Consider the following 21,751-nt stretch of genomic DNA (forward strand, 5'->3'; position numbering starts at 1 on the left):
ACCCCTGAGTTTAATATTGAAAAGTCTTCAGCTCACCCTGAAAATCGCAGCGGTTTTGCAGATTTAAGTTTTAAGATCCTCAGCAGTGATATGAAGCAAACTCAGTTATTGATGGAGCCTACTTTACTAAATAATCTACTAAATAATTAGTTTTGACTATATTTAAACTACATGGAGAATAGAGAACATTATATTTTTTTATTTGATGTTTGCAAATACATCATGTAAAAATTAAGTTTGTAGAAGACACCTTGAACATCGCATTGCACCTGTTACTGTGAGTTCACCCCTCAGCCCATTGAGCGTATAAAGAGGATAAACAGCTCTGTTATTGTTTTATTTAGGCTACGAAATACCTCAACGAGGCAACAAAAGTGAAGGGGCCCCCAATTAACCTCACTCTGCTCTTACATTAATGATAAAGGGTTAGTGTAACACTTGAGTAAATTGGAGGTTTATGGGTCCTTTTCTAAATTTGCAAAGTGAGATAAAACAGAAGCGTTTCATTTAACAATTAAGGGGACCAAATAATGTATATTGTGTCGTGTCATTGTGCGCAGATAAGACACAACTGAGACAATTTAAAAAATGTTTGAGCAACGTTTTCAGTGTATAGGCTGCTGTAAATTATTCAAATTATTATAACACAGGCTACTAGAGTCAGTTTGATGAGTGATTATTATTACCCAACAAATTAACAGGGACAGTAATAACAGCTCGTTCACACCTGTACCATTATCCCATTAAGTAGCCAAATAATGACACACTTGTATAAAATAATAAATTAAGTCACCTAATATGTAGGCTAAACAAAAGCGTCTACGCGCACAACAACTTCTACAAGGCATTAGGCTACAATAAAAGACCCAGCGGTGTGAATATGTGCAGCTCCCCTTTCTTAAAAGTCTTTATGGCATATACAACAGGGTCCAAAGTCCATGAAAGTTTTGCTGATAAGAGGAGCCAATAAAAGCAGCAGTGCAGCAGTGTAAACACATGTCTACCTCGGCCCAGAGCGGGCCTTATTCAGTGGATTTACATAAGGCTCCCATCAGCCGGCCCACTCATTACCACGTTTTATATCCCCCTGCACTCAGAAAGCATCATGACAAAGTAGCTCCATCCTCCCCTTCAACAGGGAAGTGAAGCAGCTTCTCGGAGCAGGTGTCCGCACCCGTAAACACTGGAGCAGAGAGGAAGAAAGGGACTTTATTTTTTTTTACTTTTTTAAAAGTTGATATCTACATTCTTCCTCTCCCCTTCTGCTGCAGCGCGCACACAGCAGGCCTATATGTCGTGTTTTTAATGTTCTCTAAAATGGTATCCAAGCTGACATCCCTTCAGCAGGAGCTCCTCAGCGCCCTGCTGGACTCAGGAGTTACCAAAGATGTTCTGATCCAGGCCCTGGATGATATGGACCCCAGCCCGCCGGGTTTTGGAGTAAAACTGGAGAGCCTGCCTATGTCCCCGGCTCCCCCTCAGAGCGGCAAGATGAACGGGGCGGACGCCGACTCCAAGCCGGTCTTTCACACGCTCACCAACGGCCACAGCAAGGGCAAGCTGTCCGGGGACGAGGGCTCCGAGGACGGGGACGACTACGACACACCGCCGATACTGAAGGAGCTCCAGTCGCTCAACACGGAGGAGGCCGCGGAGCAGAGGGCGGAGGTGGAGCGCATGTTGGCGTGAGTTTTACTACTTTATCTGACTTTTATTTTAAGTGTCAAAACTAGTTAAAATTAAGTCAAATCCCAATATGAGGAAGGGAAAATAAGCGTTTATTTTGTTTATTATAGCGCACTTCTCTCTCTCTTAAAAAAAAAAAAAACAAAACATAAAAAGAAATGGAAAATAACGCATCGGCCTGACCCTTTTAACTAATAGTGCTATCCCTTCATTGTTTACAATTTTAAAATGCCCCGCCACGACTCTGTTTTCAGATTCTGGTTACTAATTATCCACATGGATTATTATTTCTTTACCTTTACAAAATATCAGCTGAACTTAGAGCCTATTTATTATTAACTCCCCACTCCACCTCTCCACGATAAAAATCCGGCGAGGGCTGACATGCAGAGAAAGTGAATCGACGCAACTTCTCGCTGAGAATTTAGGATAAAAAAAAACCCCAAAACAAAACAGGTTTAATAAATATGTTATAGATATGTATGCCATGCGAAATAATAATAATAGGCTAATGATAATAATAATAATAATAATAATAATAATAATAATAATAATAATAATAATAATAATATACTTTAATTAGCCTTAATTGCAGATATACTTAATGAAAATTAAATGGTATTACGTTTTCCATTTATCCATGTAACAGTAAACTCATCATGAAAAAAAAAAGAAAAGAAAAAGGAAAGATCCTAAATGGACATCATTTCACATTACACATTTAATTTTAATTTTCTCCATTCTGACCACTCGATTCAATGTAAAACTAATATTTAAGGCTCTTACACGGACCGGAAGAATATCAAAACTAACCCACGTGTAGTTAACTTATTATTAATTTTATTCTATAAATCATCAACTGAAAGATACACAGTGGCGTGTGATTAGAGTGAATGGAGATCTGGTTATTCATTGTCAAAAGTTATAAACTAACATCTCCCACTTAACCCGCAGACTTAGATGTAGGCCTCCACATTCTCCAAAACAAACAGACGTGTGTAGATTTGCTATAATTGCCGATGTTAGTGTGTCTGGGCCTGCTAATCTCGGACTGCGTTTTTACTGCGAGTATTTTTTGTTACACTTTTCTAAATAATAATGTGGACCTTAATTCTACAGGTAAGAGCATGATTTTGATACATTTATACATAGAGTCAAAGTTCATATAAATAAGCAGTTGTGAATTTTTTAAAGTGAAAAGAAAAACTTTTTTGTGCTGAATTCCGTTTTTTTGATCTCTAATTTTACAGACAAGTGTGACTAGAAATCCTGATCTCAAATTATACTTGTATATGTATTATACTTATATACATCTGCACATTGTCTGAAAAATGATTTTGTTTTTCTCCTTTTCATTTAAAAATGTGTACGTATGTATAGGGGCCTAAATATACATTTAAGTTTTTCAGTTAAAAAAAAATAGTAAAAAATATATAATAAAAATATGAATACAAATATAATAAAATAAAATAAATTGATGAATATATTTTTACCTGGGTGATATCACAGCTTTTGTAAACCAATCTGATGTTTTGTCACACAGTTTTGGGGCCCTTTTTAATTTGGATTTGTATGTACATGCTTACTGCATATTTACACAAACCTACTCTGACGGTTTCCAGGCTGAAATAGTATGTTTAGGGGAAAAATACTAAGTCCATGTTTCTCAACCTGCCTGAATCCACTTGAACTAACCTTTGAAAATATTTACAGCCTATTGAACGGGCTACAATGATAAACGGGTCGTCAGTGAGGGGACTTGTTACCCTTTAAACTTGAGGCCTTGAAAAACAGTGACGCTAAAGGAAAGAAACAAGCTTGAAACAAGTGTGTTTGAGTATTTATTTGTAAATTTACTTAAAGGTGCAACAGAAACATTTAATATTAATAAAACTACTAAAATCGTCCCTGTTACATAAGGCTTTTAGTCATATATTTAGAGTAATTTAACAGCATGACATAGACCAAAAAGCTTTATTTCAGTCATAAAATGTACATGGTGGTTTTGGTCTTTATGAGTTCCCTCTTAAAGCTGTCGAAGTTCAGCTGGGAAATTATTTTTTTCTGCTCCTGTGTTTTATCTGAACCCAGAGAGGATCCATGGCGTGCTGCCCGCATGATCAAAGGTTACATGCAGCAGCACAACATCCCCCAAAGGGAGGTGGTGGACGTCACGGGGCTGAACCAGTCTCACCTCTCCCAGCACCTCAACAAAGGCACGCCCATGAAAACACAGAAGCGAGCGGCCCTCTACACCTGGTATGTCAGGAAACAGCGGGAAATTCTCAGACGTAAGTTAATATTTGAGTTTCTCACAGTTTGGCCCTGGCCTGTTATATGTACAGTAGTTTGCAGCAGCACGGTGCTTTATTTGGGTTTGGATATCAAGCTAGGCTGAACATTTCCTCATCATGTTGAATGACATATACATGCACCTACAGCAATATCCCTGTGTTTTCTATTGAATTTTCAAAATGCATTATAAAGAAAATTATTTATTTAAAGGATAGAAAACACACAACTGTCATGTGTCTTACTACTCCTTTTACAAATCTGTCTTCGCCTTTGAAAGGTGTTTTGTTAAATAAATCTCTTCTTGTTTTTGCAGAGTTCAACCAGGCAGTGCAAGGCTCTGGCAGCAGCATGACAGACAAAGGCAATCAGGATCCGATGTTTTTTTTCCCAGAGTTCAATCCGTCCAGTCAGGGCATGGGCCAGCCTGGTGAAGAGGTCGGCAGCGAACCCTCCTGCAAGAAAATGAGACGTAACCGTTTCAAATGGGGGCCTGCTTCCCAGCAAATCCTGTACCAGGCCTACGAACGACAGAAGAACCCCAGCAAGGAGGAGAGGGAAGCTTTGGTAGAAGAGTGCAACAGGTAAACTTTACAGCTTCCTCTACCTTTGCAGAAAAAGAACAGAATAAATATCTTTACTGTTCACTCGTGGAAATTTATCTTTGGCCTCATGTAGACATCAAAGCTTCACAGGCAGTTATACACATAAATATTTAAAAATCTTCCCCTGCCATGGGTAAGAATACATGAAATAGTCATTTGCTAGTAGGATGAATGAGGATGAAATAAAGGATTTCTTAAAGATGTTTGTCATTGCTGTGGGCACCCTGTATCTTCCTCCTGAAGGGAGTTTTTAAAATTCACACAAACAAAAAACAGTACATTACTCAAACAACATCAACTCAATTTTTTCTCCTCCTACATCTGTTTTCTGCAGAGCTGAGTGTCTCCAGAGAGGCGTCTCCCCCTCTAAAGCTCAGGGCCTCGGCTCAAATTTGGTCACTGAAGTACGTGTCTATAACTGGTTCGCAAACCGGCGTAAAGAAGAAGCCTTCAGGCAGAAGCTGGCCCTGGACGCCATCAATGTGCCGCCCCACAGCATGAACCCTCTGCTGTCACACAGCTCGCCACATCATCCCCAGAGCAGCGCTTCACCTCCAAGTAAGATGCCGGGTGGCTTTGCTTTGTATGTACTTAAGCATCACAGAGAGCAAACAGGATGTGTCATGAAAAGTGATTTTACTCAACACTTTCAAACAAAAGACTGTCTCAAAATTAGTGCAGAACTAGAGATACCGTCATTTTTATTCCACACATTCTTCGTCAAAACCTGGTGCCTATATTACCCACAGTGCACAATACTTTCCAAGACCTGTAAACAGACTTAAACCCTTTGGAATCTGGATCGACATCAGTCCTCTTGCTCTGCATTCAGACACCTTTCCCAAGCTATTTGACCCTCTAAAACCTGAGTAGATCGGTTGAATTTCCTTCAAAAACATGGGGAAAAAAGACATTGACCAACTTGACATGAAATGTCCCACAAATTACAAAAAATTAGTAAAAGGGAAGTAAAGAAAATTACCTAAAAATTAGTTTGTTAGTAGTTTTTTTTATAGGGGAGGATGATGAAAAAATTATTCCAAAATGTCCAGAAAACCATATTTATAACATGATAATTGTCTATATAAAATTATGGTACAGATATTCCATAATAAAATAGATATTTATAAAAGTCCTTTTTTTAAAAAAAAAAAATGTTCAGCACTTTCTCTTCAGGTAATTTTCTTTAACTTTGTTTTTCTTTTTTTTGTGCTAATTTTGGGCCATGTCTTATTAAGTTTCTTGTTGCCTTCTACCATGTTTTTGAAAGAAATGAAACTTTTTTTTCATGTTTCAGAGGTTTAATTTCAAAAATTGATCATATTCCCTTCAAATGTCATGCATGATTTATTGCTTATGTTGAAACATTCCACATAAGTGACCTTGAATACTCATGATAATATCCCCTAACATCAATTTATAGAGGAAATTTATGCCAACATTTTAGATAACGGTGCAAAAAAAAAAAAATGTATGCATGATTTAATTTTCTTTGGTGTGAATATGCCGTCAGAGAAGGTTAGCAGTGCAGTTGATGTGATCAGAGAGGCAGAGAAAGAGGGGACAAGTGATCAATGAGTGTGAGTGAGTGAGCTGAGCAAATGCCATTGTTATTCTGATCTTTGAAAACACACTGAGAACAATCCACATTGTACCTGCAATCTCCACTCCAAAGTCAGCATGGAGAAGCATGACACAAAGGGCAGCAATCCTGTGACAGGCCAGGGTCAGGCCAGGGTCAGGGAGCGAGGAAAGATACATCCAGATTACCTCGAACATAACGCCGTCATTTCCACATTTCCTCCACCCTTGCAGGTTGCTAAACACTCTGCTCACAGAGTCTCCAAAACAAGGAAATGCTGTGCGTTACTGCTTTGACCATTTAACCCTGACCTGATGTTTGCATTCGGAGTAATTAGTATTGACTGAGTCTACCTGGTGTATATGACATAAACACAAAGCTGATAGGCCTCATGGAGCATTATCCTCCATGCCATCACTCACCCTCCATAAAACTGATTTGAGAGTCTCACTCGGAGCCTATTGTTGTCCTCTCGTGTTCGAACACGAGGCAAGCTTTGAAGGGAAAACAAACTGTTTGCTTTGGCTTGCTCTTTTACCTTTGGTGATTGTCTGTTTGCTTGAGTTTTTTGTTGTTGTTGCCCTGCACACCTGACCAGCCATTGAACTCAGGTTGCCAAGCCAGAGGGGTCAGCAATAAGGTTGCAGAAGGGAAGGGTCGGTGCATGGTGTAAAAAAAAAAAAACCATAGCTGGCTGCTTACAAGGTGTCCTGCTGGCATCCTGCCGACAGCATCAGCTGTTTTTCAGTGTCAGCCCCTGGCCTGACAATAATATCCCAGCGGGGCGTCTCATTGCGTTGCTAGGGCACGGCCTGTATTATGCATGCTTAATGGACAATTAAAATCCTTTGCTACTACATCTCCCAGGCCTTTGATAAGGGGCTCCTCTGACTTCTACTCTCTATACTCTCCCTCAGCAGGAGGCCCCATTGTCTGTGGTGTATTAGAAGACTGCAGTGACTGTAGCCTAGGTTCATTTATCTCTGCCAGGCCTTGAGGAGGACTGATTTTAAAGCCTCCCCCTCATCTTTATGGGCTCTGGTATAGCTGCCGAGCCTGGGTGCAGACTCGGAGCAGCAGGAGCTGTCCACTGGGGTATTGGCTCTTTTCTGGCCAGACAGGACTGATGACCCCTTCTTCGCCTACAGAGAAAGCTAGTAACCCCCCTTCTCCTTAATCCGTCCCTCGCCACACCTTCAGTCATACAAGAGAGGTCACTGCTGGGTCACATCAAAGGATCTCCTCTGACTTTGGGAGTTTTTATTGATTCTGTTGCAGTTCGTTGAACAGTCGGTCACAACTGGATAGACAGTCAAACAGTGTGACGTGCAGTTTTGGTGGGGCACTTTTTGACTTTTAGAAATGAAACTGATCTCGGGCAGATTACATAGTTTGTCAGCAGGCATATGTGTGCACACGCCTGTGTTTTCCTGTACAATATTTACTTACTGGTTCTCCACTAATAACGTTTGCTGAGCTCAAGTAATCCACTTTATTTACGCCATTTTACTTTGAGGTATTAATCTCTGCTAACAAGTTAATATCATAAATTATGTTGAGTAAATCAATTTACAACTGGGCGTTAAAAAACAATGGATTTTCTTATTCAAATTATGCATTATGATCAAGATGTTGTTGATTGCACTTAAACAAGTATTTCAATTGTATGTTATTCCTTTACATTTCACAGGGAAATATTGTGATTTTTTTTCATCACTATCTTTATTTGACAGCAAAAACCTCTCAGGTTTAAATTTTACATTACACAACATGTGGCATTCTTACAAAATACAATGCATTGTAAGGATTAAAGGAGCAGTGTGTAGGATTTAGTGGCATCAAAAAGGCATCTAGCGATGAGGATTGCAGACTGGATCCAGCTGAATCCTCTCTCATGTATTGAGTGTGAACTCCTGATGAGGGTTTTTTTTTAGTGTTCATTGTTCAGCAAGTTTTTACCAGAAGCCAAATTATCCGCAGAGGTCTCTTCCTCTCCAAAACAAACAGACAAGAAGTCTAGACACAGGGTTAAGTGATGATGGCACTAAAATAAGAATTTCATTTTTTAATGCACTGAATATGTGAACGAAAAGTACATTAACCCCATCACTGTGCCCGAGTAAAATCTTTAGGTACTTGTATTTTCCATTTTCTGCCATTTCATACATTTACTTCATTACATGACAAAAGGAAATATATACTTTTTACTGCATTGCATATATTTGACAGCTTTAGTTTCTTGTAGTTTGTGGTTACTTTTAAAGGATTTTACATGACAAAAAGAACACGAAATAGCCTTACAAAGTACAGTTCTTGGATTGTTTTATTTAGGTTGAAAGAGGTAAACTTATTCAATATTTCCCCAGATAAATGCAAAGCAAATTGGTGAATTTATACAAGAGAAATTTGTTTTTTTTTCTATCCAATCACATGAATCATCTCCCCAGGTTTATCTTGTAACCTACAGTAGTGTCAGACCTACCACATTTGTTGGCTTGGGCAAGCTTCCCCTGCCACCCCAACCCCCACTATACATAAAATAAAATAAAATAGAATACAATAAAATAAAAGCCTATCCATTTATTACAAACAATAAAAATAATAATTAAAAAATGTACATTGTACTAATACGTCTGTACATTTGGTTGCATAGTCTTTTAAATGCAGGACTTTTACTTGTAATGGCATATTTTTAGATTAGCACTTCCTAGGCCACTGGTAACATGGCAGTTAAAGCACCATAAAACAGTGTCACTGCCGTGTAAGCTGTTTGCACGTTTCAAAAGTAGCAGACTCAGAAGTTCCCGATCGGACACAGTAGTGGGGGGGTTGTCCGTGGGTTGTGTTGCTCTCCGCCACCTCAGGCTAGCTTGAAACAAGTCACACACACACACACACACAGAAAGAGATGGCCTAGCTCTGCACTTTCCAGTGCTCTGTCTCCCAGAGAGCCACAAAGAAGAGCCGGGATACGTCCTGCAGAGACCCAGGAGGTCTGTCTTATGCAGCGGCACTTCAATGAGCACTGCCTGGGGTTGGGGAGGCATGCTTTGATATTACATGGGTCACACAGGGAGCTAGTGCCTTTTAAACCTGCTGAAGGTCCTTGCTACCACTCCCCTTCTGGAGTTCTCGCCCTCCCCCTGCTCTCTAAAGGACGCCTCTGTTTTTCATGGCTTGTCCCATCTGGCCAGATTATACTTTTAGTTTTACAGAATCCCCCAAGATAAAAAAATCTTCAGAGTGCCTCTAGAAAACCCGCTTTCTAGAAACTCTGAGTCTCTTCATTTAGATTGTAGAAGTTCTTCCTACTTATTCTGAGGTTCCCTGCAGCTAGAATTACTGCTGAACCCAAAGAAACAAAACTGGCCTGAATAGCATCCTTTCCTCCCTCTGACACTTTAAGAGGTCGCCTAGTACTGAGATAACTGCCTTTTTATGAGCCCTTCTCTATTCTGTGGCAATGGGGGTCATGAGTCCAATGGAGTGCTTTATTGTTCTGCGGCAGTGTTTACAAGGCATGGTCGAGTGTTGTGGGGTGGCGAGTATGTTTCAGAAGACAATATGAAGTCTGTGGGCTGGACAAAATGGACGACAGGTAGTTTAGCAGTTGAAATATGGTGCTGTGGCTTCAGACATTTGCTGTGTCTGTATTTTAAGTGTCAGTAGTTTAAGGAGCAGTTCAACATTACGGAAAATATGCTTGTTTACGTTCTTGCCTTGAGTTAGCTGAAGATTAATACCACTCTGTCTGACCATGTCTGACTTCTAAAGGAACAGTTTGTAGGATCAGGTGGCATCTAGCACGAGAGATTGCAGAAGCTTCTCCCATGTGCCAAACATGAACTCCCAGTAGGCATTTTATCAACTTTCATTATTTGGGAGGTTTTAATTTGGAGCTTTTTTATTCTCAGAGATATCTTCCTCTCCATAAGTAATGGACCAGATGATTAAAACTGGTAAAAACATAAAGCAGTTTCATGCTACAAATCAGTTTTTCTCTAATGCTGTTTGGCATGCTGCTGACAGGCCACTAGCCCAGCACCTGCTAATGCTCACCTTTTTACTCTGATGACTTAAGATCCAGACATTCAGGAAGTTTTGAGCAGGAGCTGAATTATCCACAAAGTAGTCCTCCTCTCCAAAACAAACTGAACCAGTGATTTAAACTGGTAAAAACACAGAATAAAGTAGTTTTATGTTACAAATCTTCTCATACTGTTAACCAGGCTGAACTAACCAGGGTGGCCGATGCAAAAACATGAATGGCCCTAACTAGAGCCAGTGTTTGCTTTGTCCGTTCTGGGCTACAGAAATGTTGCGGTGCAACATGGCAATCTCTTTAGACGAGTACACACTCTCTAATGGCTCTGGACCTTCTAATAGTGGCAAAAACACAATAATTCCTATTTTATTATACACCAAAGAAAATACACTTATAATATTGTATTCCATCTCTGCCTATATATCCTCCTAAATGCTACACACTGGACCTTTAAATCTAAAGATGGAGCCTAAAGACAGTTAGTTTAGCACAAAGACAGGAACCGAGGAAAGAGCTATGTTGGCTCTGTCGTCACTATATAAATAAGGTGGATTATATATATTTAATGTGGATTAATGTTCACTCTCTTTTTTAAAATAAATGAATAAATAAAATTGAAATAAATATTGTTGGCCTAACATGTACAAAATCCAATTTAATGCTAAGAGGTGAATTTATAACTTTTGATAGAGTCAGGCAAGCTCTTTCCCACTGTTTCAACCATAGTTGGCATCTGGTAAAGACTAAATATATTTCCTAAAATGTAAAACTCTTGCTTAAAGTGTATGACATCTCAAACAATATGACTGCTTTGATACACAAATTTGTGCACATCCAGTAACTCAAAGATTGATTGATTTTGCAGGATTTCAGGACATAAAAATGATAACTATTTGTTACCCCTGATACCAGAAGCAAATTTTCAAATCTGGAAACACATCCTGTTCCAGTTTACAGCAGCGACAAGAAATCAATGCCTCCCTCATTGGTCACATTTAGTGTCAGCGCCTCTCCCTCTTTTATCTCAAAATGGCTGTATATCAATGCCTCATGTCATGTCTGACCGACTTCGGCAGGGCGCTCAGGCTGTCACACTTGGGTCAGGGACACAGGGCTCGGGGAAGATGGGAGATCTAAAGTGCAAACAGAGTCTGTCTCTATGCTGTCACTGAGGGAGGGACGCTCTCTGTGTCTGTGTGAGGCTGAGACCACAGGATAAGAATGTGTTTGACATTGCTTGTAATTGTGTAATGTTTACTCTGTTGGTATCAGAGGGGGCCTGCATCAGCAAACAGGCATTTGATTGTGGGTTGTGATGGGGTGAAGCATTCCTCTGGGCCTCTGGTGTGAGACAACAAGAAGTCTAGACACAGGGTTAAGTGATGATGGCACTAAATTAAGAATTTCATTTTTTAATGCACTGAATATGTGAACGAAAAGTACATTAACCCCAGCACTGTGCTCGAGTAAAATCTCTAGGTACTTATATTTTCCGTTTTCTGCCATTTCATACATTTACTCCATTACCTGACAGAAGGAAATATATACTTTTTACTGCATTACATATATTTGACAGCTTTAGTTTTCTAGTAGTTTGTGGTTACTTTTAAAGGATTTTACATGACAAAAAGAACATGAAATAGCCTTACGAAGTACAGTTCTTGGATGATTTTATTTAGGCTGAAAGAGGTACACATATCCAATATTTCCCCAGATAAATGCAAAGCAAATTGATGAATTTATACAACAAAAATTTGTTATTTTTCTATCCAATCACATGAATCATCTCCCCAGGTTTATTTTGTAACCTACAGTAGTGTCAGACCATTTGTTGGCCTGGGCAAGCTTCCCCTGCCACCCAAACCCCCACTAGAAATAAAATAAAATAAAATAAAAGTCTATCTATTTATTTCAAACAATAAAAATAAAAAAATAAAAAAAACAAACAAAATAATAGCTAATGGGAAATCAACACAAATACACAACTTTGCAAACAAACAACAATAAGAATAAGTACATTCAAATATTTACTTTTATATTTAATGTACTAATCATATAAAAATACATAAAAAAAATAAAATACAATAATTTAATGCTATTTTGCAAATTTGTATATTTTTGGGTGGCCTTGGCGGCTTACTTGGCAGCCACCTATGTCGCCCATAGAAAGAGGCTGTTGTCACCCTTTGAAGGGAGTCTGACCCCTAAGCTGGAAATCAATGGACTAAACCACAAACTATATATAAAGTAGTGAAAAATAGCTTGACCTCAATCTACAACAACACAACAGCTACAACAGTAAATGCTGCTTACTCACTGGTGCATCAGTATTGAAAATCTGACAAGGTGAAATATAATTCTAGAACACTTACATGGGTCATTTTTCTGCAGATTGAGTACTGTTATTTCTACCTTAAGTAAATTTTGTTGATAATACCGGTGATGCTTCTCACTGACGTAATCACCAACATCATCATTAGCATTTGTGTGTTGATCAGATGGGTTTCTGCTGTTGTGAATGAGTGAACACAGTGAATGGCCTTGGCTGAGCTACGCAGATAGCAGACAGGTCAGTGTGTTTGTTTGTTCTGTCCTCTCCTGTCTGAGTCAAAGAGCAGGTTGGTTTGGGTGAAAGTAGCGTTTCTAAGCGCTGAACGAGGCCTGCACCTCTATCTCTCTGCCCTACATAACTGCTTTAGTTGTAGGACACTACAAGTGAAACTAACTTTCTGTCTCTCTCTCTCTCAGTGCGTTACAGCCAAGGCCCCGGTGAGGTCACCTCCTCCACGACCATCAGCCACCACAGTAGCAACGCGATGGCGACCAGCCAGTCGGTGCTCCAGCAGGTGTCTCCGGGAGGATTGGACCACAGCCACAGTCTGCTGTCACCTGACGCCAAAATGGTGAGTGAACACACCTGGGCCCTCATGGCCTCAGATTAGATAAGAGCCGGCCTGCGCTTAGCATAAACGTACAAAGCATGATCCTGAACCTCCTCTCCCATGAACCCACGGGCAAGATCCAACAATTAGCACATTGTGCTGCTCTGTTTGGAAGGTGGAGTCAGGGTGGCAGGCCATGGCTGGACTTGCACACAACCTTCACCAGAGTGTACCAGGCATGTTCGTCGCTCGGCCAATAAACCTGACAAAGAAACATTCTGTTCTTATTGATTAAATGCCTCGCAAAGAGGAGACACAGGTGGAGCACTGCTTGTTCTGTCAAAGAAATGACGCCAACATTTGATTATACACAATTTTTTTTCTGTGTGTGTCTACTTCAGAATTCCTCCCTTCTGCCCTAGTCCAATATTTGATCAGTGACAAGGAAACCTGTGCATGGACCCGTAGCATTTCAGTGGTAGTCCATCATTTTCATATATGATGAGTGATTTACTGTCAAAACATGTTTAATTTTTTTCCAAAATTGAATTACATACAACCCTAAATTTTACCATTTAAACCACTTATCTGATTCATGGTCATGTCACATATGAAGTCATGCAACTAAACTTTGGTAACTTCCTGTTCAGATCAAAGTTTCTTCCTTTTTGAATGTCATCATGTGAAATGACCACAGCGAGGGAACGCAGTGTAGTGTGCAGCAGGTCAGAGCTGACAGTTTCTTATCGGCAGATGTGTGTTTGGCTGGTCTGCCCACTGCGAGCAGCTGGCAGTAGTCAAATAATCGCAGCCCCACTGAGTGGGAGGAACCCCATCCAGATAGCTATTACTGTACATGCAAAGTTGTTATTTATTTAGCAAATATGCAAGTAAGCATTTGTATGAAATAACATGCAGTTACAAACACTGTCAATGTGCCACACAAACTAATGCTCAGTCTTCTAGCTGATATTTTTGGTATGATTTTTTTTCCTCTTCACCTTTTGCATCTTATCATTATTTGCTTGTGTGCAAATGGAGTTAGACAAGTGCAGCGTTTTACAAAAAAATCTGAACTAAGTCAACATTTATGTCTTTTGTTTGTTTTGTAGCCAACATCTGTTTCACTTTGAACATACATTTACATTATTTACACAGCAGACACTCAAAGCTCCCATGGGTGTTGTAGTCTACGATAACAAAAATGAACTATTTATTTTCTTCAAAATTTTCCAGATTTCTGGTTCAGGTGGAGGACTTCCTCCAGTCAGCACACTGACCAACATCCACAGCTCCCATCACAGCCATCAGCAGACACAGAACCTCATCATGCCTCTATCTGGAGTCATGGCCATTGCACAGAGTGAGTCCTCCGTCCCTCCGGGAAAGAAAATCATTATTTCGTTGTTGTATAGTTTGACTGAGGTTTTGTTTTGTCTCACTAGGTTTAAACACATCGCAGTCTCAGACGGTGCCAGTGATCAACAGCGTGGCTGGAAGCCTTGCAGCGCTCCAGCCGGTGCAATTTTCCCAGCAGCTTCACAGCCCCCACCAGCAGAGCCTGATGCAGCAGTCCCCCAGCCACATGAGCCAGCAGCCGTTCATGGCGACTGTCACACACTCGCACAGTCAGTAACACTTAGTTACTCTCACCCGCTGTGTATACAAGCTGATTTTATGTTTTCCTAATCAGTTGAAAGGCTGGTTCCCAACTTTTTTGGCTTGTTTCACTCAAAAAGCTAAACAGCACTACTCAACTTGGCCAAATCTGGCCCACAATAGGGGCCCCACCAAAAGTTTTTTTAATTTATAATGAAAAGACAATGATTCAAACTTTTTGTTTACTTGTAGTTTGAATGTAAATAAGGTTCCAGGAGTTCATAAAAGGAAAGAAATAAGACTTGTTTAGAAGACAAAAGTGGTCCGAGCTAAGCCCCAAATGTCCCAAATCCTAGAGGTGCCGCTGCGTATAACTTGACCAGTGAGACGCTGCTCTGACTGGATCACTTGGTTAAGAGGAGTGAGAAAAGCAAACTTTGAAAGGTTGAAACCAGGCAATTTATTTATTATATATATGGATCAATATTAATGTTTGTTTATGAACTGACCCCTGGACATCTGTCATTTTGCAAAAGTGGCCCCTGGGCAAAGCAGGTTGAGTGTTGCTGCTATACAGTCCGTGTAAGCAGTTGAATACGTCATTTATGTTTTTTTAATTAGCTTAATCTTAATCATTTTAAAGGCCATAACTGTCCAGTATTTTACAAGAAAAAAGTGAATAATTGGAGAAAAACATAAACATATTTTTGTGAAGAGGACCCTTTTAGGGATCCAATCTCAATATTGGGAGTCAGTGAACTGTATCAGCTGGACAGTAGTGTAAACTTCTGAAGCAGTGATAGTTAAAATAGGCACTAAGTTAAAAGATATAGCTTAAAAAACACCCGATGAAGGGTAATTAGGTTTGATTTTGTTTCCCCAAAATTCAGTTTTGGTGTCATGCATGGACACATCTCAGTCCACTTGAGAAAAGGAGTAATCTCTTGCTGCTGTAAAATATCCAATCCATCTGTCAGTGTTTCTATTTTTGTAAAAAAAATATATATTTGGTTTATTTTGGTCATTTTCCAACTTAAACAACTAGAATACACACAAGAAAAAAACAAAACGTCAACGAGTCAAACATGAATGAACAAACCAAAGCGAGTTTTGCTGTCCGCAGAGCTTTGAGCTGAGGCTTTAGCTTATCATTTTTAAATTTATTGTTTTGTACTATTCTCTTTAGATTTATACCAGAAGAGATGAAAGTAAAAAGCAAAACAGAATATACAATACTAAAAACCAGAATGGTAAAGTAAAAGCTCCACCCAAAAATATTAAATTTTAGATCAGATCTTCTTCTCTTGTAACTTAATTATTTCCAAGAATTAAACACATTGTCAAACATAAATATCAATTTTTTTGTTTTATGTCACACTACATAACTAAACATCAGCCTGAATTTTCTTTGCAGTGTATCCTCACAAGCCAGAGCCCCCGCAATATTCCCACCCATCACGTTTCCCCTCGGCCATGGTAGTCACGGACGCCAACAGCATCAGCACCCTCAGCTCCATGTCATCAAGCAAGACGGTCAGTCCTCACATCATGTCACATTGCATAGGCCACTCTTAGATTCATGTCCTCACCTATGCCTGCCTGCCATTGCAGGTTTTAGTTTGAAAACCTCAGTCTCAGTTTGGTGGCATTTGCATGAGAATCAGCAGTAAAACTGAGATGTTATTACTGTTTTTGTTGTAATTCTTACACTGTGCAACAAGATGTACAATCTTTTCATCAAATCTCACTTTTGAAAATAACTGCAACACTTTGATTAGCTCACTCCTCACCTGTTGATACACGGAAATCATCCTCACCCTGCTCCGACTGAGAGAAATCGAAAGCACACACTAAACAGCAGGAACTACATCATGACAGGGAGAAGTGTGTGTGTGTGTTATGATTGTGTGTTGACTGTTTAATTCCTGTCACATTAGGACGCTCCTGTAAACAAGATGGTGCAACTTGGGGGTCTCTCCTGGGTAAATACATTTTTATTAGTTCAGTCACAAAGTTTAAATGAGTAAAATCACAAACAAATCACACACAAATCATTTAAGTAGCCATGCACAGTGCTTTTTTTACCTTTAAGAGATTTAATTTTGGACTAATGTATTAATGGCTCCAAACTAATAGACGAGACAGATACATGGCTGGTATACTCCTCAGAATTCCTATTTCCTCTTAAGTGGACGTCTAATCAATCAGCTGCTCCCTCATCCTGAACGCCTCCTGATTAATGCTGCCTCCTTTCACTCTCCTCTCCCTGGCGAGGTTTGCCTCTACGATCAGGAAATGAGCCTCGCTGTTAATCAAAGTTTAGGCCTTGTGTGCTGCTACTTTACTCCATGCTACAGTGAGGCTGGAGATGAGATGGGCTGGGTGGGGACTGAAGGTTTTTTTTTGGGGGGGGGGGGGGTAATTACACCTCTTCCTCTTTCCTACTTCTCCCTGCTCTCAGTGATCGCTCTAGCCTGAAATGTTGTCCACGGTGCTTTCACACGCTCAATTTCCCACGCTGAGGCCGAGCACTCGTACCACTACGCTGCTACTGACAGATAGATGGGTTGATGGGATGATAGCTCAGAGCACTGTGTATCCTCAGTGGAGGAAGGAAATAGAACAAATCTCTGTGAGGCTGTTGGTCAGGTTGTTACTCTTTCTTTTGGGGGCAATCAGTTGTTTATTGATGGACTTTAAAAAAAAAAACAACAAAAAATAACCCAAAACGTATATGTTGTAATAGAAGTTGTAGCCAGTGGTGGAAGAAGTACTCAGATCCTTTGCTTGTGTGAAAACATTAAAAAGAATACTTTATATACAAATTTTGCCAAACATGATTTCTGACGTTTAAATCACCTTATGGTTTAAACACAAAATAATACCAAGAAAAAATGTGAAATCAATACATCCACAAGTACTACAATGCTCAAAACCATATTAAATAATAGTAATAAAATTAAAAAATAAAATTATTTATGTGAGCATACTCAAGAAATACTTAAATGCAAATTTTAGATATTTGAAGACATTTTTAATGAAACAGTTCTACTTTATGTAAACTAAAATTTACATGACAAAAGGCTGCTTTTGTGAGGGAGGTCACAAGCCAAATAAAGTTGGAAGTCACTGGTTTAATCTTTAATAATGCATTATAAAGCGAGAAGTAATTATTATTTTTATTAGTTAATCTGAAAGTTTTTTTTCTCAATCAGTGTTAAGTCCATAAAACATTTTTAAAAAGTGTAAAAAAGCTGACTTCATCAGATTTGTTTTGTTGAGTTTTTCAACAACTAATCTATTTATTTTGATATAATATAATAAAAATACCAAGAAAAGGAGCAAAAGCTCACGCTTGAGAACCTGGAACCAGCACATTTGGTATTCTGTCTTGACTTATTTTCTGTTGATCAGCCAATCAATTAATCCACTGATCCCTGCAGCTCGAATGCAAAGCAAGGCAAGTGTATATGTTTAGTACACTGTAAAGAGACAGTTTTAACCTATGAACTAAATTATTCATTTTGTAATGACTCAACTTGTCATCACAAATTTAGTCAACTTAAAAATGTAATTTCAGCCCGGACACTAAAAACCAATAGTTTCTTTTTACACTGCACATTTCAGCAACGAGGCAATTCAAATTGCTTTACATAAAATACCAAAGCGTTAAGACAAAGTGCAAATGAAACACAATATTAAAGGATATTTAAATGCAATTAAAAATAATTATAGAGTTAGAGAATAGATAAGATAAGTATATGCTTAGGCAGGTGTAAGATACAAGAATAAAAGCAATAGTGCAATGCAAAAAATGAATAAAAAATTGATTTAACAATAGGCAGTGGCAAACAGAGAAGTCCTCAGCCTTGATTTAAAAAAGTGGCAGCAGACCTGCAGTTTTCTGGACTTTGCTTCATCATGGAAAAATGCACTATATTTTAGGAGCATATCTCCTGTTTTTCTTTTTGTAAAATTATGGCAGGTAACAGTACATCTGTCAAAAATTGTGCATTAAAAAGTACATTATTCTCCTTTGAAATGAGTAAAATGCACTAAAAGTAAATCAGTAGCACTTTAACATTTAATATAAGCACAGTATTGAAGTAAATGCAGGTGGTTACTTTCCACCACTGGCATCATCACCCTGTAGCATTTCACAAACCCATTTATTTAAAGAGCAATTAGTCCCCAGGCTCTCCCAGGTATTTTCTTATCAGGACTTTATTTGGACTGGGCAGCCTTCTTCTCATGACACAACCAGCATGCCTGGTCTTTATAACACTCATTGTTTACTGAAAACCCTCCATTATACCTGAGTCTGTTTCTAACTCACCTTGGCATCTAATGACTCAGGTCTTAGCTGCAGGTCAGCTTTATCAGGTGACGCTGTTTGCTGGCCGCAGGGTCACAGCGGGGTCACCTGCCTCCACCCCTGAAGAGACAGGGGAAAATAAATTCCACAAACAATCTAAAAAAAGGGAGAGAGGGAACATTTCAATGGAAACAGGGCTTTTCAGCATTAGGAGAAGAGGGATGAGGAATGTATTTGGACAGGTGTGTCTTATGAAGGTGCAGGGGTGATGTATTTACCAGTGGTAGAAGAAGTATTTACTTAAGTAAAAGTACCACACTATAAAAAACACTACACTATAAGTAATCAGTTGTTGTGTTGTGTTGTGGAACTGTGTAACTTTCATTTAATGCTGTAGTTGGTTATGATCGAGCTGTATAAAGTAGTTTAACCAGGGATGTAGTCCCAAAGTCTGTCCCCAAGTAGTTAGGCCTCTGCTCTTCCTCTGTTGATCAATTTTTCTCTCCTTGTACCTTTTGGATTTTTTTTTTTTTTTTTACACAAAGTCACTTTGCTTTCTTTTCCTTTCCTCTCTCTCTGTCTTTTCTTTTTGATGCCCTGATTTCCATTGTTTGGGAAAGATGTGTAGGTTGGTGCTTCAGCATCATCAGCAGTCACTCACTTAACTTAGCTCCATTTAGTGCAGGGACTGACTAAACCATTTTTAACCTTTAAGGGGTGAGAGGCGGCTCAGAGAGCTTCCAGTGTTTTTTATACCAAGACCAGTTTTTCAGTTATTCATTCAGCCAATTATAATTCAGTTATGGTAATAATTAAAATTAAAAACTGTAAACACCCCCATATAGGGGTACGGGCAATCAATCCCATTGTTTCGCCCTGAATTTAACCTATATATTGTGACATGTTTTGCATTTACAAACTTAATCCGGGTATAACTATAGCTTTAGCTAGTCATTATTCATAGTCAGTTTATCTGATGATTTCTTTCTTGATTTATGTATGGTTTGTTTTGTCAGTCCAAAACCCAAAGGCATTTAATATAATATGATAGAAAATAAAGAAAGGAAATCTTCACATTTTCCAGGCTTAAAAATGGATTTTAGGCCATTTTTGCATGAAAAAATACTTCACTGATTAATCTATTATCGAAATAGTTGGCAATTTTTTTCCCAGTTAATCGACTCTTACATTATTTGACTAATTGTTTTACATAAAAGTACCTTGACAAAATGTAGTTAATTACTTTCCACACTGGTGGTATATACATAATTTTCACGTGTCACTGTCAGAAACCCTTGATGTACATTATATATACCTGGGTCACTGGACAGATTGTATTTATTGTTTCATGTGACGCAGGCCTTACTTTGTCTCACATTTCTCTCCTTCTCCTTTCAGTGTCCTCTTCAAGCTTGGTGAGAGCGTCCACCTGACTTCCTCAGTGCCCAGCAACCAGAGCACATTTTTCCACCCTCTCACCGCGGTAACCATGACGACTCCTAATGACCAGCAAACGGCGTGCTGGATGATGACTCCGTCAACAAAACGAGAGGAGTGGAGTTGACGAAAATGAGAAATGGGTACAGAGAGAGAGAGAGAAAGGGGGGAAGAAAAAAGAGAAAAACTCACCTGAAAGTGAAGAGACTGGATTCCCCTCAGTCGCACACAAATGATCAACAAGGATGATTTTAACACAATCTTTGAAAACAGTATTCAGTTTTTTTTAATGCCCCCTGTCATCCTCTCTTTCCTGACACTACAAAGGAACAAAAACTAAGCACCAAAAAGCGCTCACAAACTGTTGTGGTATGAACTTGAACGAAGGCTCTTGGGCATCTCACAGTACACTGTGATTTAAGGTGGAAATATGAACACACTCTGAAACTAACAGAGACAATGAAAAAGAAAAGTTTCTGGATGCCTAAGCTGGCATGTGAGCAGAACTGTGTGACAATCACAAAAACCCGTCTTGATCTTTTGCATGCATTTGACATTCCTACTGGGCTTTAAAAGGAGTCTTCCATGTTTTCTATCACACTCAGTTTTAATGTGCAGGCGATGAATGCAGGAATTCATCATTTCGAGTTGTTCAATGTGTATACTGTGATTGAAAAGACTGACAATCTTGAAAGGACTATGCAAAGCGTCAACAGGTGTATGCAATGCTTTGTATCACTGGATTCTGCACAGAACTCTACACACTTGAGACTGGAAATGAATATGCACTATCAGTGACATCACCAAGAATTATGTATATATATATATATATATATATATATATATATATATATATTGGAGTCACTAAAGCTGCCTGTAAAAAAACACAAAAGCAGATGGATATATGTGTGACAAATATGCCAAAGAATGAGAGTCAGCCTGCAATGTCAGTGGCGGGAGGTCTGACTCACACACTTTAACTGTGGCCCTTCCCCTCCATGTTGTTTGCACATAGGTTCAGGTGAATTTCAGGAATGGGACTTACCCTCCTCCTCCTTCTCCCACGTCCTGCCTCAATGTGAAGAGATACCAAAAAGGACAAATATTGTTAATAACTCCTCATTGTAAGTCGGGATCCCCTGGAGTGGTTAGAATGAAAATACTGACAAGTATTCAGAAAGAAAACAGTCATCTCAGTCTGGTATTTTGTGCAGGAGCGAGACATGAAAGAGGCGGCAATGTTGTGACAGCAGATGCTCTCATCATACAGAAATGTTAGGGAGAGGAGAAGCTGCTTTGTGCCCACAG

The 21,751-nt window shown here is 39.2% G+C and overlaps 1 protein-coding gene across 1 annotated transcript; it reads left to right on the plus strand.

Moving 5' to 3' along the window:
* Positions 1 to 1,020: 1,020 nt before the first annotated feature.
* Positions 1,021 to 21,658, plus strand: hnf1ba (HNF1 homeobox Ba). Its single transcript, XM_042487397.1, has 10 exons — positions 1,021 to 1,685; positions 3,778 to 3,977; positions 4,295 to 4,562; positions 4,918 to 5,141; positions 12,959 to 13,113; positions 14,329 to 14,455; positions 14,538 to 14,720; positions 16,106 to 16,224; positions 16,629 to 16,673; positions 20,405 to 21,658. Exons 1-10 carry the CDS (start codon positions 1,306 to 1,308, stop codon positions 20,423 to 20,425), a joined length of 1,722 nt encoding a protein of 573 aa, XP_042343331.1. The 5' UTR covers positions 1,021 to 1,305; the 3' UTR covers positions 20,426 to 21,658.
* Positions 21,659 to 21,751: the final 93 nt, after the last annotated feature.

The sequence above is a fragment of the Plectropomus leopardus genome, chromosome 5, assembly GCF_008729295.1.
Source record: "Plectropomus leopardus isolate mb chromosome 5, YSFRI_Pleo_2.0, whole genome shotgun sequence".
In the NCBI taxonomy this organism is placed as follows: domain Eukaryota; kingdom Metazoa; phylum Chordata; class Actinopteri; order Perciformes; family Serranidae; genus Plectropomus; species Plectropomus leopardus.